The 15,019-nt window shown below is 44.1% G+C and overlaps 1 protein-coding gene across 13 annotated transcripts in view; it reads right to left on the bottom strand.

The window, feature by feature from the left end:
• The window catches only part of TLN2 (talin 2), a 497,178-nt gene that overhangs the window by 103,616 nt on the left and 378,543 nt on the right, over positions 1–15,019 (bottom strand). For all 13 annotated transcript variants that reach the window (XM_070378009.1, XM_070378013.1, XM_070378007.1 and 10 more), the window contains 5 exons: positions 11,717–11,925; positions 10,715–10,834; positions 9,511–9,708; positions 8,302–8,441; positions 601–694 (listed from right to left, as the gene is read on the bottom strand). In XM_070378009.1, the coding sequence (XP_070234110.1) occupies positions 601–694; positions 8,302–8,441; positions 9,511–9,708; positions 10,715–10,834; positions 11,717–11,925 (761 nt within the window). The remainder of the gene's footprint in view (positions 1–600; positions 695–8,301; positions 8,442–9,510; positions 9,709–10,714; positions 10,835–11,716; positions 11,926–15,019) is intronic.

Raw genomic sequence — 15,019 nt, 5'->3', positions numbered from 1 at the left:
TTTATGGACAAGTGGGCACACGGATTTTATTTTTACTCACATATACTCTATGGGCATAAATAAATTTTCCATGAAAAATAAACCCTAAGTATGAATATAAATTGATTAGCACCCACCCTGTGTTCTGGGCCACCAGGGGCCTCATGGCCACCTTCATAGTAATAAGTGTTACTCTTGGGTTTTCTCTAATGCATCCTCTACATGCTACAAAATCAAATGTACAGGAAGACCATTTTTACTCAAAAAGTACTTTATCCTAGCTTCTCAGCCCTAGAAAAATCACTCTCAAACATTTTAGGTAGAAATTACTCATTCTCAGCCTCCATTCAATACTGGAGGCCTCTTCCTGTTTGAAATAAAGACTCTCTTAAAAAAACAACTCTTAGAGGAAATACGGAGGCAGGGGTGATAACCTCATCAAATCTAATTTTTCTTGAATTCCATCCCACGAGATGGATGGAATTCAAGATTAGAACTTTGGCCCCAAAAGTTTCCTAGGAAAGATAAAAGGCAAGAAGAAAGGAGAAGAACCTGACCCTGGAGGGAAAGGACAGACAGACACATGCTCTTAAATCCTCAGCAGCCTTTCCAGGGACGCACCTCGAGTTCCCGCAGGGCGTTATCACATTCCTTCTGGCCAGGAGCTTGTTGCGTGCACAGCGTGATGAGCTGGTTGATGCTCTCAGTCACAGCTCTGAGACAGAAACGGGAAGAGTGTTTTGGGTTGTGTTTTGTAAAGATCAACAGAAATTTACCCAATGATGTTTTGTGGGTTTGACAGGAATACAATTAATTCACTATAAAGGCTGCAGTCCCCTTTTGTGAGAGCTCTTTCACAAGGCTCTAAACCAAAAATAAACCAGTCAGTGAAGAGAGAATGAGAATCCACACCTTGCTTCTCATTATTTATTCACTGATTTACCCTTAAAAGTACAAATAGGTCTCTTAAGAAAAGTGTGGCTATATACTCAGAAGAAAGAAGTCACAACCAAGTTGCAAATCGCAAAGAGCTCCTGTTAACACTGAAGTCAGTATCCTTCACTAGCAGCCCATCAGGAATAAGATGATCTCAGCCAGGCTATTTTGGACAGCCTTTATGTAGTTTGGACTATTCTGTATATTTTAAAATAGTCACACTGTAAACTGTGCCTTATGATTTTAAAACCTCTTCTTTCCTTTCATTTCTACATGATTGACCAATTCCTAGAAGCTATACCAAAACTATTCTTTAGAAGAGCTATTTTCTTTGTTAACATTAATAGGAACCAGAGATTCTTAGATGATTTTATGTGTGTTTCTGTTCTTCTAAGAACTTAAGACACAGCCCAGATTTTTTTCTTCATTGGCAAGGGTTCTCCCCTTCCTGGGCAGTCACTGTTTAGGTTAAGCCATGGATATATTTTAGAAAGGCATGGTCCATTCTGAGTTAATTCCTTTAATAAGGTGTGAAATATGGATCCAGATTTTAATGGGGGGGGATATATGGAGATCTAATTATTCCATTACTTTTTTGATCCAGATTTTAATGGGGGGAGAATATCAGTTCAGTTCAGTCACTCAGTCGTGTCCGACTCTTTGCGACCCCATGAATCGCAGCACACCAGGCCTCCCTGTCCATCACCAACTCCCGGAGTTCACCCAAACTCATGTCCATCGAGTCAGTGATGCCATCCAGCCATCTCATCCTCTGTCGTCCCCTTCTCCTCCTGCCCCAATCCCTCCCAGGGTCTTTTCCAATGAGTCAACTCTTTGCATGAGGTGGCCAAAGTATTGGAGTTTCAGCTTTAGCATCAGTCCTTCCAAAGAACACCCAGGACTGATCTCCTTTAGAATGGACTGGCTGGGGTGATATATGGAGGTCTAATTATTCCATTACCTTTAAAAATGTCATCCTTCCTGATTTAAATTGCTTTTGTAACTTTGTGGACAATCAGTTGACCATATTTGTGTGGGTCTACTTCTGGATTCTATTCTATTCCATTGAACTGTGTGTCTAACACTGTTTGGATTACTACACCTTTACACTAGGTCTTAAAACTGAATATAGTATGCTTGTTTTTATAAATGAAAGAGAGAGAGAGAGAGAGAGATGAGATAATTCCCTAAGGAGATGTTACAATAAGGTGCAAAAACAAGACTTAAACCCATGCTTATTTGACTCCAGTGCCAGATCCAAAACCATTTTTCCACAGGGTGATAACTGGTCTGTACCTTTGGCAGGACCCTGAATGCTATTCAGTCGGTAACCACTGCAGCTAACGGGCAACTTAAACAAACAAAATAAAAATAGGATGCACATTGCTGCTGATCAGTAACACTGTCTAATGTAAAAATGCCTCATTTTATTAGTTAAATTGGCTTTGCAGCTTCCCACAGAATATCAAATTAGATGGAAAATGATGTTGCCAATGTACGAAGGCAATCAGCTTAATTATTTGATGAGGAGCTACTGCTTTGAATTTTAAATTTAGCAAGAATGATGGGAAGAAGAAAAACATTCCTCAACTCAAGAAAGAATCCTCAAATAGTTTCTGTTAGATTGATTCATTTAAAAAAAACAAAAAAGATCGATTCATTTATTTGGGGAAAAGTGCTTAACTATGTGTCATGGGGGAAGCACTGTGTCTTCCAGGTGCAAAGCAAAACAAAGACAAGTGACATAGCAGGACAGTCTCTAGTTGGGACCACCTTTGGAGGGTGCAGTTCATGACGTATTCATTGGAAGGGGCCCCCAAAGTCCAACACCGTGTTCTGTGTGGCAGCCCTCGAGACACATTTTAGAGTGGGCAGGCTAGATGTTTCAACATAGCAAAGGGTGCAAAATGACCCTAACTAGGATGACACAATCATTTGGGGAATATTTCCACATATCACACACACTTTCCATTTAGCTTCTTCAATGTTTCCCATTTATCTACATTAAAAAAGTGTGGTCTCTATATAAAGATATTTCCATTAGAAACTAAGTATTCATGGGAATTCCCTGGTGGTTCAGCGGTTAGGATTCAGTACTTTCACTGCTGCGGGCCCAGGTTCCACATTTGGTCAGGGAACTAAGATCCCATAAGCCTCATGGTGCAGCCAAAAAAACCCCCAAAACAAAGACACACTACTATGTATAAAATAGGTAACTAACAAGAACCGACTGTATAGCACAGGGAATCCAAAAAAGAGGGCTCTATGTATACATATGGCTGATTCATTTTATTGTACAGCAGAAACTGACACAGCAGTGTAAAGCAATTATACTCCAATAATAATAATAATAATAATAATAAAAAACCAAGCGTTTACAATTGGTGAATTCAGAGACTGTGTAGCTATTCATTGGCCTATTTCAAATATTTTTTAGAAGTAAAAAATATCTAATAAAAACTTGGGACAAAAAAAAAAATCCAAAAACCCAACAGACTAAGGGTTTGTGGTTGGATAATCCATAACAGTGCCAGCATGGCACTGCTTGTCTGAATGAGTCACTTGGTAATACTGATCCATGACTGAAAAGCATTATTTAGGTATCATTTATCCTCATAACTCATTTTAGAGTGTGAATTGCATAGCTAAATAAAAAATGTACAGAGGCAATTGGTTATGTAGATCTGACAATTGGAAATAGTATTTTTATGGTTCAAACTATAAAACATATTCATAAGAGCAAAGGATTAGAGAAAACCCAAACACGCAACAATAAAGGAATGACGAAGCATACAGTCTACAACATAATTCTGGAGATTATTCCTTGTATCACAGAATATTCATGATATACAACTAAGTTGGATATACAACTAAGTTAATGTTAGAAAAGAATATATAAATATATATAAAGAATATATAAACGTGTAAACCATATGAGCCAATACCAAAATGTTAAGTGATTTTACAATATTATTTTTAAAATTTATTATTACTATTGCTTGCCATTTATCGGCTTGCAGATCTAGTTCCCTGACCAGGGACTAAACCTGGGCCACAGTAGTGAGAGTGCCACGTCCTAAGCACTAGACCACCAGGGAATCCCCAAACAATATTATTTTAAAGCAAAGATTTTAGTAAATTGACTAAAACAATATGAACCAACCAACTCACATCATCATAAAAATATGGCCAAAATTAGTTGCATGCTACCTCTGCTACATGTAAATTCCATTAGGCTTGAATTGTAGTTATTTTTATTTTCCCCACAGTTTTTTTTGTAAAGATCAAAGCTATACAAATTCATTTTTAAAATACAAAAAATTAAATAACCATAATTTCATCATCTAGAGATAGTGTTTTCTTAAAATTCACTCTTTATCTAAGCATATGTAGCTACTCTCTGTCTTTAAACAATTGGAATCTACAACCTTAGATGTTAAAGGCTTTCTAACCTATAGCCAGTTAGTGTTCAGAGATACTAAATTGATTCAGACAGGAGTTTGTGAGCTCTGGAAGGAAACGGTTTATAGACAGGGAATTGGGGCAGAGGTGAGAGAAGAAAATCAATCAATTTGTGCTCATGATGATCTATTAAGCATCCAATAGCGAGCTTGGAGGGAATAAAGCAACTTCAGACAATTCCCATCCTTAAAGGAGGATATGCTTAGGAAAGCAGCAAAGAGCAAACCAAAATTTAACCTTTGGTATTCCCTGGGTCCTACCATCACAGGCATGGGGAGTAAAAAAATAATACAGTTTAAAGCTCTCTAGGAAAGCAAGATGCCAGCAATCCTGTTGGAGAGGCAAGATAATGAACAGATAAGACATGAAGGTGCACCAAAGGAAGCAGTGATGGGGGTGTGACATCAGACAGGACTGGTGGGACACAGGCAGGACTCGCTGGGAGTGAAAGAAAATTAAAGCCTTGACCACAGGTGTGGGCTCTGCCTGTTAGGGAGAGCCATACAGGGACCACAGCAATTGTAAAGTCGGGGCTCAGCAAGATCCCAATTTGGATAATGGGAACAGAACATTGTAGAGGAGACTAAGACAGAAGAAGGCCCAGTGTACACTTTTCTACTTTATAGCATGGAATTGCTATTTGGTGGGTCATCCTTTTTCACCATCTCTGGAGCCAGAAAGATGCCTGCCTGGCAGGAACCTCAAGGCAAAGGGCAGCATGGGGAGAGGCACCTCCTGCAAGGCCCTAGGGAGCCCTGGGAAACCGGAAAGCAGCAGAACACCTGGCTTAGGACGGTCCTGCTGCTGCCGGCAGTGGGCGTCAAGTCTTCAGCTCCCAAGAGTCCTTTTGAGCAGGGAGACTGTAGGCTGAGAAGCAGCTTGGGGGTGCTTGGAGGTAGAACACTCCTTTTTTTTTTTTTTTTTGCCACTGCAAATTGGCTTTTCAGTTCCTTGACTAAGTTTAGGGAGCATCAAACCAGCCCCAAGTCACAGAAAAAGCTGATAAACAATTACAAGAGTCTCTGGCCCACCCAACTGGCCAGAAAAGAGCCGGAGCCAAGCAGTTACACGGGAAGAAGAAGAAGAACAAGCCAGACACTCCACAGAAAATGACTTCCTCCCCACGAGGCATCAAAAACCAAGGGACCAGTTTGTACCAGGGCTCAAATGCAGAATGATGAGCAAAGCAAAAAGCACACATACTCTACTGCTCTCCCAGAAGTAAACCTTTTTTTTTTTTTTTTTTCTAAAGCAGGAAGAATCATGGTGACTAGAAAGAACAAAGAAAGGGTTCAAATCTGCTGACATAGGAGCAGGGTGGAGCTGAGTTGGTCCAGGTGTGGGTCCCTACAGTGGCATGGCTGGGGTCTTTGGACATCCACAGGGACAGGGAGGGTACCGCTGTCTTGAGAATAGGGAGGCCAGTGGGACTGCACATGAGGACAATAACCATCAGATTCCTGCTACCCAGCTCCAAAGGTGCTTATACACAGGACTTTTGTGAGGCCCAGAGAGGATGGCGGCCGTATGCCCTGGATGTGCCTGTCCTGACTGGACTGGGGCTGTCCTTTCTTACTCACTGTGTGTGCCCAGCACTGGGCCCATATCAGGCATGCAACAAAAATCGGTTTAATGAACAGATGAAGTAACAAGAGAATGAATGATTGCACCCCATGGACAGAGCTTTACCCCAAAGAGGAGCTGGCCTGACTCACTCAGGCAAGCTCCCACTGGGAAAATACCCCAGGGAGCCGAGCTTGCCAAGAAGCCAAGGAGAATAGGCCAGCAACTTCCTGCAGCAGTTCCAACCCAAGGCTATCAATTCACGTGATGATTTTTGAGTGCTTACTTGGCTGTGGAACCATCAGGCTGGGAATTCTCCCTATCAACTGCTGAAAGCCAGGACAGACAGGGCAACGGAAGCTTTCTCACCTCACCTCCAGGGCCCTTCCTCAATGTAACCACCAGGGGGCGTGCAGACACTCACAGAGCAAGGACACCAGCAATAAGCTCTCAGGTCCCGGAGTCCTTTCTTTAAGGGGCTTTCAAAATGCCCATTTATACTCTCCTTTCCTTCTCACAATTTACGAGAGACGTCAACACGCCTCTGAGTTGGAAACTGTAATTTTGAAAAGGGGCAAAAAATTGAAGATAACGAAAAACAACTGAGTTCAGGTACCTGGAAACATTCGCTGCTTTATACAAAGGCTGTTCTTGAAAAAAAAAGTGATTAAGAGGGTTTTATATCAGAAATAGCTGCTCAATAGAGAGGACATCACCGTTCCTCCTCATCCCCACCCTGAGCTCAGGAGGGCATGCACCTGCTGGAACAATCACAAGCAAAGCACAAGATGGAGGTGGGGAGATGTGAGTATGTATCCCATCACCTAGTGGCTCTCGCTGTTGTTTGAAGGTAAAGTATCTTTGGGCCTCCCAGGGGGCACTAGTGGTAAAGAACCCACCTGCAGATCCCCTGAAGGAGGGCATGGCAAACCACTCCAGTATTCTTGCCTGGAGAATGCCACGGACGGAGGAGCCTGGAGGGCTACAGTCCCCAGGGTTGCAAAGTGTTGGACATGACTAAAGCAACTTAGCACTCAAAGTATGTTGATGAGAATGAATGAAGAAATTCAAAAGTTTTCAAGGGAGTTGCTCTGAAATTATCTAAATCCCCCCATAAAAAATAATACTGCAAACAAAGAGGAGGCCAGAGACAGGTATTAACCAGTGGTACCAAGATACCTTGTCTATTGGGAATGGAACAGAGCTCAAGGGTGATGTGGGCTATACACATTCCTGTTTTGTGAATGGGAAAGTTAAGACGGGTTGAGTGGTCTGACCAAAGTAACCTACTTAGTCAAGCAATGAAGTCTGTATTAGAATTTAGGACTCCTGATTCTGACAACTTAAAAAAAGCCAGGAGAGATAAAGACATTGGAAAACAAGTAAGCAAACAAAACCAAATTTTAAAAATTTTAAGTAGAATTCAAGCCATGCTTTTTAAAAATCACTCATCTGTGTATTTTGAAAATGTTTCCAATTAGGCTACAAATCCTAACGGTCCTGCATTTAATCTTTCACTGCTGCTAGTTTTCCGATAAAGTGATACTAAGTAAGGCTAAGAAAACAGGCCTGCACCACCACAGAATTACAGAACACCCTACCCCCTTGGTTCAGGAATATGAATGTGGGATTACCAATATAAAATCTTCCTTAGCTATCACTGCAGTTTCTCCAGATACCAGCATTCAATCACTAGTCACTGAACTAAATTGCCAGAGTGGACGTGGAGCAGAAATTAATATCATATTACCTACTTCCTTGGGTGAAAACAACAGCAAAGAAGGACATTCACATCATCCCAAGTTCAGATTCATGTTTTAATATATTCCCCCCAATTTACTCTCATCATCACCCCATCCATCCTGACTTTGAGCCCTTCTGCATGTGACAAAGTGACCATGTTTAAATCTAGCTAATTAACATGGGTGCCAGGCTCATAGTAGTAAACACACAAGAAATGTTGAATGGCTAGTTGAGCATCTTTTTTTTTTTTTTTAAACTTTTCAGCATCTTCTGATTTCTTTTTAAAGAACATATGGTACTTTCATAATCTGAATGATATTAGCACTACTTAAAAAAAATCTAAGCCACCATATTTATAAATCAATGGAGGCCTTCAGTCTAAACAAGTCCTCCTGAAAAGGCTTTAAGAGGAGACAGAAGGCATCTTTAGCGGAGAATGCGCATGCAAATGAGTCCATTTAATAAGATACCAGCATCTATGTCACTCTCGCTTCCAACTCTGAGAACAGAAGGTTAGCACCACTTCTTCACTCAGCAAAAGCAGCAGGATGTCAGGCGGACCTCGCAAACACTGATGTTATTTAACCAACATGAAAGCCCATTTTGTTCCACACTTACCTTGCAGCTGCAGCCAGGAGATTTTTCGCATTGGGGGCTCCTGGGTCTACGGAGAGAGATTTGGCAGCTAACAGTAGCTTGCTGGAGGCCATGGAGATATTCTTGAGGTTCCCTATGACTTGGATCTGGTCTTCTTTCGTCTGGAAGGTGAAAAGGAGCTAAAGTAATTAGGGGCTGCCCATTTCTCCTAAGCAGCATTCAGAGCTAGGAGCAGTACCCTGAAATGGAAGGAGGTTATCTGTACAGATGGCATGAAGCCCAATTAGTCTGCAGACGCCTAGCGTGTCGAGACTCTGCCTGGTATCTACTGTTCCCCAAACAGATTCCCAAACCGAGATGCACACAGAGGCACAGAAATCCATTCCCAAGTGGGTCAGCCAAGAACTATGCTGTATCACAAGTGTGGGTATTAATGGGGGGAGAGGGTGGGAGTGAGTAAGAGCGTAAACAGACCAGGCCACAGTCCAGCATCTTGCTCAACAGTGCTGGAGATGTCCAGGGGCTGGTGCATCCCAGCCTGGCACATACCACCATCACTGCCTGGACACTGAGAGCTGACTGCATCCCAAAGGCTTCTGACTCTGCAAATAATACATTGCTCACCTGGCTTCCCATCCGAGAAACAGCCCTTTGTATATAACAGAGTAAGAAGCATGCTGGGTCCCACTTTGAGGGAGTTCGAAGCAAATAAATAGCTCGCAAATAAATAGCTCGCAAATAAATAGCTCAGTGAGCTCACCCCAGACCAGTCATCCTCCCTTGTTCTAAAGTAGGGGTTTAATCTGTTCATCTGAAGGAGGTAATTTTGAATCACTTGATACTCAGGGTTAGACACAACCTTTTCAAATGGACTCACCAAACCTGAAATAACATGAGTTTTTATAGTACCATACTACATTTGAAGTATAGGATGCAGGGCTCTCCTCCTTCTCTCCTCTGCCCTCCTTTCAAACAGTATAAGATGATGAGTTCTGCTGGAGGATCATGGCAGAAGTTATCGGTCATCTTCATCTCACACATAAGCTAATAGCGTCTTTGGGAATATCATTCCTGTAAGCTCACGAAGGTCTCTGAGCAGCAAAGATGATGTAAAGCCGTGGGCTGTTCACAGCTTCCCAGCTCCTATTTGCCACTTAGCCTTGGGGGCTGACAGTCCACCAGAGGCGAGAGGCAAGGGTCAGCTCCACTCGGCAACCCCCTCCCCCTCACCTGCGCCTGGCCTGCCATCTCAATGCCAGCATCGAGGAACTCATCGAAGTCATCACTGAACTTCCCAGAGGCTGCGGCCAGCTCTCCGCTCTGGCCCCGGGTGGCGTGGACCACTTCCCCTGCAGACTGGTTCAGATCGGCGGCTGCTTGGTTCAGTTCACTCTGGGCTTCCTGGAAGGGCTTTGTGCTTGGCGGTAACTGTGGGAAGAGAGGGCACAATTGCAGAAGTTTTACTGAGGGTAGAAGGAATGGTGGACGCGGCAGAGGGAAGACAGACTCTCCAGGATGCATTTCTGAATCGTTTAGGTGAAAAGGCTCTGTGTGGCCTGAGCCCACGTTACGTTTGACCTTCAAATAAATATACCCATTCACTTAAATTTGCTGAACACTTATTCAGTGCTAGACAGAGTGGATCTAAAAATAGTAAGGATGGCTTTCCACAGGGCTTCTGGTCTCCTAAGCTGCACAGCCAAGATTCATACCTGGACAGCCTGACTCTGGGATCTGCTCTCTGAACCCACGCTCTATCTTGGCATTCTCAGATGAAAACTTGCAAAGTTTTAGCTTTCTGGTACTAAAAGGCAGATGCTATTAATCTTTAAATCCTATTTTTCCAAACTAATAGTCACCAATTTTATTCATCAGTTGGTCTCTGCTAACAATATAGCTTTCCCTCAGAAGTGCCACTAGCAGAACTGTAACTGTTGGTAAAAAGTTCTAGAGAGTTAAGCTAGATTATATGAGTCACACCACACCCACTGTCTGCATACCTGGTTATGTGCAGGCACACAGCAGAGAAGAAACAGAGATGAAGAAGGCCAAGTCCCCCCAAAGGGGGCTTACAAAAAAAGAAGGGAACAAGCTCCACCGTGAAATTCCACAGACCACTCACTCTTTCAGTGAGTCCTGATGAGAGGTCAGATGATCCAAATCCTCCCCGTCAACAGCCTGCCCCATTCTTGGCTCACAGGGATAACCCAAGATCGAAGGGCAACGTGGGCTCAAGGAAAAAGTAAATTTTAGATGCTCTACCTGGGAATTCGGCTGATTGGAAAGCAAAACAAGGAAAAGGCAAATAGGCACGAAAACCAACCCCTAAGGGAAGGTGAGCTACTCAAAGGGTCCCTGGAGGGGAGAAGACCCCACCTGCACCTGAGGTGAGCCCAGGGCCCCAGGTACCCCTTCCCGAGCCAAAACCTCTCACCGAGTCCACCAGCAGCTTCTTGCTCGACTCCCCAATGCTCTTCAAGGCCACATCCACATCCTTCTGCCCAGGGAGACAGTTCACACAGTTATTCAAGGAGTGAGAAACGGCTTTGGCCACCTGAATACACAGAGGGAGAAAAGCCCCGTCAGAAAGCAGCTTCCAGGGCAAACAGACTTGCACATGTGTTGCGAATGGGCAGAGCTAAGAAAGACGGAAATGACCCGCCAGCATCTACCTGACACTGTTTACCATTGCATCAGGGCATTTAGGCCTCTCAGTGGCGTGAACATCCTGTGTCTTGGCACCAGCTGTGACACAGTGACAGAGCACGCTCTACCTGCTCTGGAGGCCAGGCCAAGTCCTGACTGTGACTCAGATACAGCCCTCCAATATTCTGTCAGGTTCCAAAACAAAGATGGCCAGTACCAAGAGGAAGAGAAACAGTTCCCTGCTAGGGAGTCCTGCAGAGGGCCTGAGGTGGAAGGAGGCCCCGAGCTCTTTGGATCACTGTTAGGCAGGCCTGTGATGAATTTCTGCTCAGTGACCCTCTGGTGCCATCACCTCCACACCTCACCCAGCTCAAGGGCTGGAGGGGCGCTCTGAGCTCTTCCAGACCAGCTTGGAGTTTGCCCACACGCTGCCTTTAAAGGAGGTTGTGAGGCTCTCCGTCCGTACTCTCTGGGAAGACTCATCTGAAGAGGCACTAGAGAGAGTTTAAAGTGTTGAGTTTCTAAACCAAGTGTATCTACCTCACCTCCCAGGCCAGGAAGAGGGATACATGTAAGTACACTAGGGCCCAAGACAAGCTTGCTGTGTCCAGACCCTTCAAGTTCCAAGCACAGGTCTCAACAAAACCCCTGTACTTTCTGTTGACTGAATTAAGAAGATCTCACGTTATGGGGGCTACCAGGCAAAGCTTCTGAAAGTGCTCATTACTGGGTGACAGCCTGTCAACATGTCACCGCGATGGTGACCTTAGCTGCCAGTTCTGGGCCTCACCTGCGCTAGTCTCTGCTGACTCTCGGCGTCTCCGGGTGCAATCAGGGCCTGTTTGGCCTCCTGGATGAGCATGGCCGAGCCCTCCATCACGTCCCGGGCAGAATCCAACATGGCGCGCGCAGCCGCCGGGTCACTCGTGGATGCAGCCACGCCCCGGGCAGCCTGGGCCAGCGTTTTCAGAGCTTGGGCCGTCTCTCGAGCAGCCACCCCTGGGGATTTAAAAGAAAAAAAGGCCCACCAGACTTTCTATTAGGTTTTATCCAAAAGCCATCCTTTTACTTGGGAGTAAATCTCTAGGTCCTTCTAAAGAGAAGAGAATCCTCAGACAGTGCCTAGCACAGGTAAGCTCCAAATTGCTTTTTATAAAATTTGAATTGATGTGCTTCTCAAAGAAGTAGCCCATGCCACTGGCTCTGGGCTGCTCCAAGAGGGATGTTACAACAAATGCCACACTAAAATCTATTTCTTTCTGCTTCTGTCACCTGCACTGTCCCGTCTGTCCTTAGACCTCAAATGCCAAGTGCACAGGATCCAACTCACAGATAAATCATTCTAATTCACTTTTCTTTCCAGTCATTTCTATCAGGGCATAACCCACATACAACAAAGTGAACAAGTCTCCCAGAACGTACAAATGTGTACACCCACGTACCTGGCATCCAGATGCAGATGGAACATTTCCATCACCTGTACTCCTTCCCAGTTAATAGACTCTCACACCAGAAGTAATCCCTATTCTAGTTTTTATCACCTTAGCCTAGTTTTACCTGCTCTTAAACTCCATGTTTATTGAACCACACAGTAGGTGTTCTTTTGTGTTTAGTTTCTTTCTCTGACCGTAACGCTGTGAGATTTACCCATGCTGTTACACACAGCAGGCCATTTCTTTTCCTTGCTGCGTAATATTCCATTATAGGAACACAGCAACATCTGCTTATCCATTCTTGCTGGACATTTGGGGACTGTTTCCCTTGTGGATTATTGTGAATAAAACTACCAGAAAAATTCTCATAGCAGCATTTAGGTAGACAAATGGAAGTGATTCTAGCAGATTTAAACCTAGGAGCTGAATTCCTGGGCCACAGAGTAAGTGTGTATTTAGCTTTGGTGGACACTACAAAACTTCTTCAGAATGTTTTTGACATTTTACACTCCACCAGCACTATATGAGAGTTCAGTTACTCTGCATCCTGGACCAAACTTGCTAGATTTTTTTTAGCCAACTCTGATGAGTGTTCAGCTGCATCTCACTGAGATTTTTCTTTTTTTGGGGGGGCAGGTGGCACTGCTCGACATGTGGGATCTTAGTTCCCTAACAACAGATCGAATTCATATCTCCTGCAGTCCACAGAATTAAAGTCTTAACTGCTGGACCACCAGGCAAGTTCCTTACTGAGGTTTAATTCTTCTGCCCCCAGTGAGCAGTGATGTTGGACACTTTTCTCAGTGGCTGTTTGGACATCCTCTTTTGTGAAGTGCCTGCTCATCTTTAAATTTACTTCTAAAGATGATGGGATTTGGTGATAAACTGTAAATATAAACCAATTCTTAAAAAACGATAGGACTTCCCTGGTGGCACAGTGGATAAGAATCCGCCTGTCAATGCAGAGGACACAGGTTTGATCCCTGGTCTGGGAAGATTCCACATGCCTCTGAGAAACGGTCTGGAGCCACAACTACTGAAGCCCACACCCTCAGAGTCTGTGCTCTGCAACAAGAGAAGCCACCACAAGGAGTATGCACACTGCCATGAAGAGTAGCCTCCACTCACTGCAACTAGCAAAAGCCCACAAGTAGCAACAGACTCAGCACAACCAAAAATAAATCAATTAAAAAAACTTTAAAAACTATAGCACCACCTCTCATGGAAAGGAGAGGTGCCACCCTACATGACACCTAGTACTTGGCACATCCAAGAAAAGGATGAAGACTGGAAATGCCAAAGCATGTGACAAAAGGCTCCTAGAACCTGCGGAACTGCAGAATATCCAGCCTCAAAGCTTGTCTCATGAAACCATTTCAGATGAGGACCAGCGCTGCAAAGCTTCTTATCTGTGGACACACTTGAGATCTGAGGTTTCTTACATCTCAGATGTGTAAGAAAGGGGTCAGACCCTGCTCAGTGCTCTCTGGGACACAGAACCATGAGGGATTCTTGTCAGAACCCACAACATCCGCATGAAAAATTCAGATCATCTTCTTTTTCACCACAGGCTTCAGGTATAGGCCAAAGGCCTCATCTACAGGCTTCGGCTGGGTGGTCTCCGGGCACCACTGAGTGTGGCCTTTACTGCCGCTGATTCAGCTGAGTGGGCACAGATGCAGCAGGTGGTCCTTGCCTTACTGGGGACGAGGTGACCTAATATAATAAAGAATGTGAAAGGCCCCAGACCCATAAAACAACCTCACAGTGTTGCAGGCTGGCTCATCTGTAAATATTTAGGAAGCCACACAGCTGGGACATAACTCTACAATCTAATCAAGAAAAATCACAAAGCTGCCAATCTACCCTTTATCACCTGGCACTTCTGAGCATAGCGTGTGGAATGAATGCATGTTTTTTTAAAAGTGTTTTTTATGGAAGAGGAGAAAACATTAAGATAAATAAAGCCAAGGTGAAGCAGACAGACACGCCGAGCAGAAGTCTGCATTTTATGCTGAAGTTGCTGGCACAGGTTGGAAGGACATCCTTGCTCAGAAGGGCCCCAGGGTGGTTAAGACCTTGTCCAGCTCTGGGGCTGGCGAGCTGCATGGGCTAAACTCCTGCCACCTTTTCCCTCTGGGCCTTGGTTTCCCACAGGTTGTAGGAGAGGATGAGACCGCATCTTTGACCAAAGAAAATTCGACACAGTGATTTCTTAGACCTCGCCTCTTGACTTCCTACAGGGACTCTTGAATTTATCTGAGTTGTATGATTTTGGAAGAATAAAACACTTATCACATCTAATTAGAAAAGTCATGATCATGCAAAAATCATTCACCAAAAACCTTTTATAGACTCAGACAGTTTTTCTAAAAGGCAGAAACCAGGAGAGTGGAATTCCAAAAGCTGAGGCATATGCACCCTATGTGTTTTCTGCTGAGGACTCACTATGAAATCTCTAGGCACATCAAGAATCCTCTCTGGAAGGATCAGGTTTTGGAGAAAGCAGAAGCCACACCAACAAATGGATGAAAGAGGACCACCAGATGCCAGGAAGCCCAATAGACATCGAAGTCTGTACATGGCTGAATTTATGGCAACGTTCTCAATAGTGATGTTGGTTATCATCAGGGTCATGTGTCCAAGCAATCACCACTCCC

Source organism: Bos mutus, chromosome 10 (genome assembly GCF_027580195.1).
Source record: "Bos mutus isolate GX-2022 chromosome 10, NWIPB_WYAK_1.1, whole genome shotgun sequence".
NCBI lineage: Eukaryota > Metazoa > Chordata > Mammalia > Artiodactyla > Bovidae > Bos > Bos mutus.
This window is presented reverse-complemented; position numbering and strand designations above follow the sequence as displayed.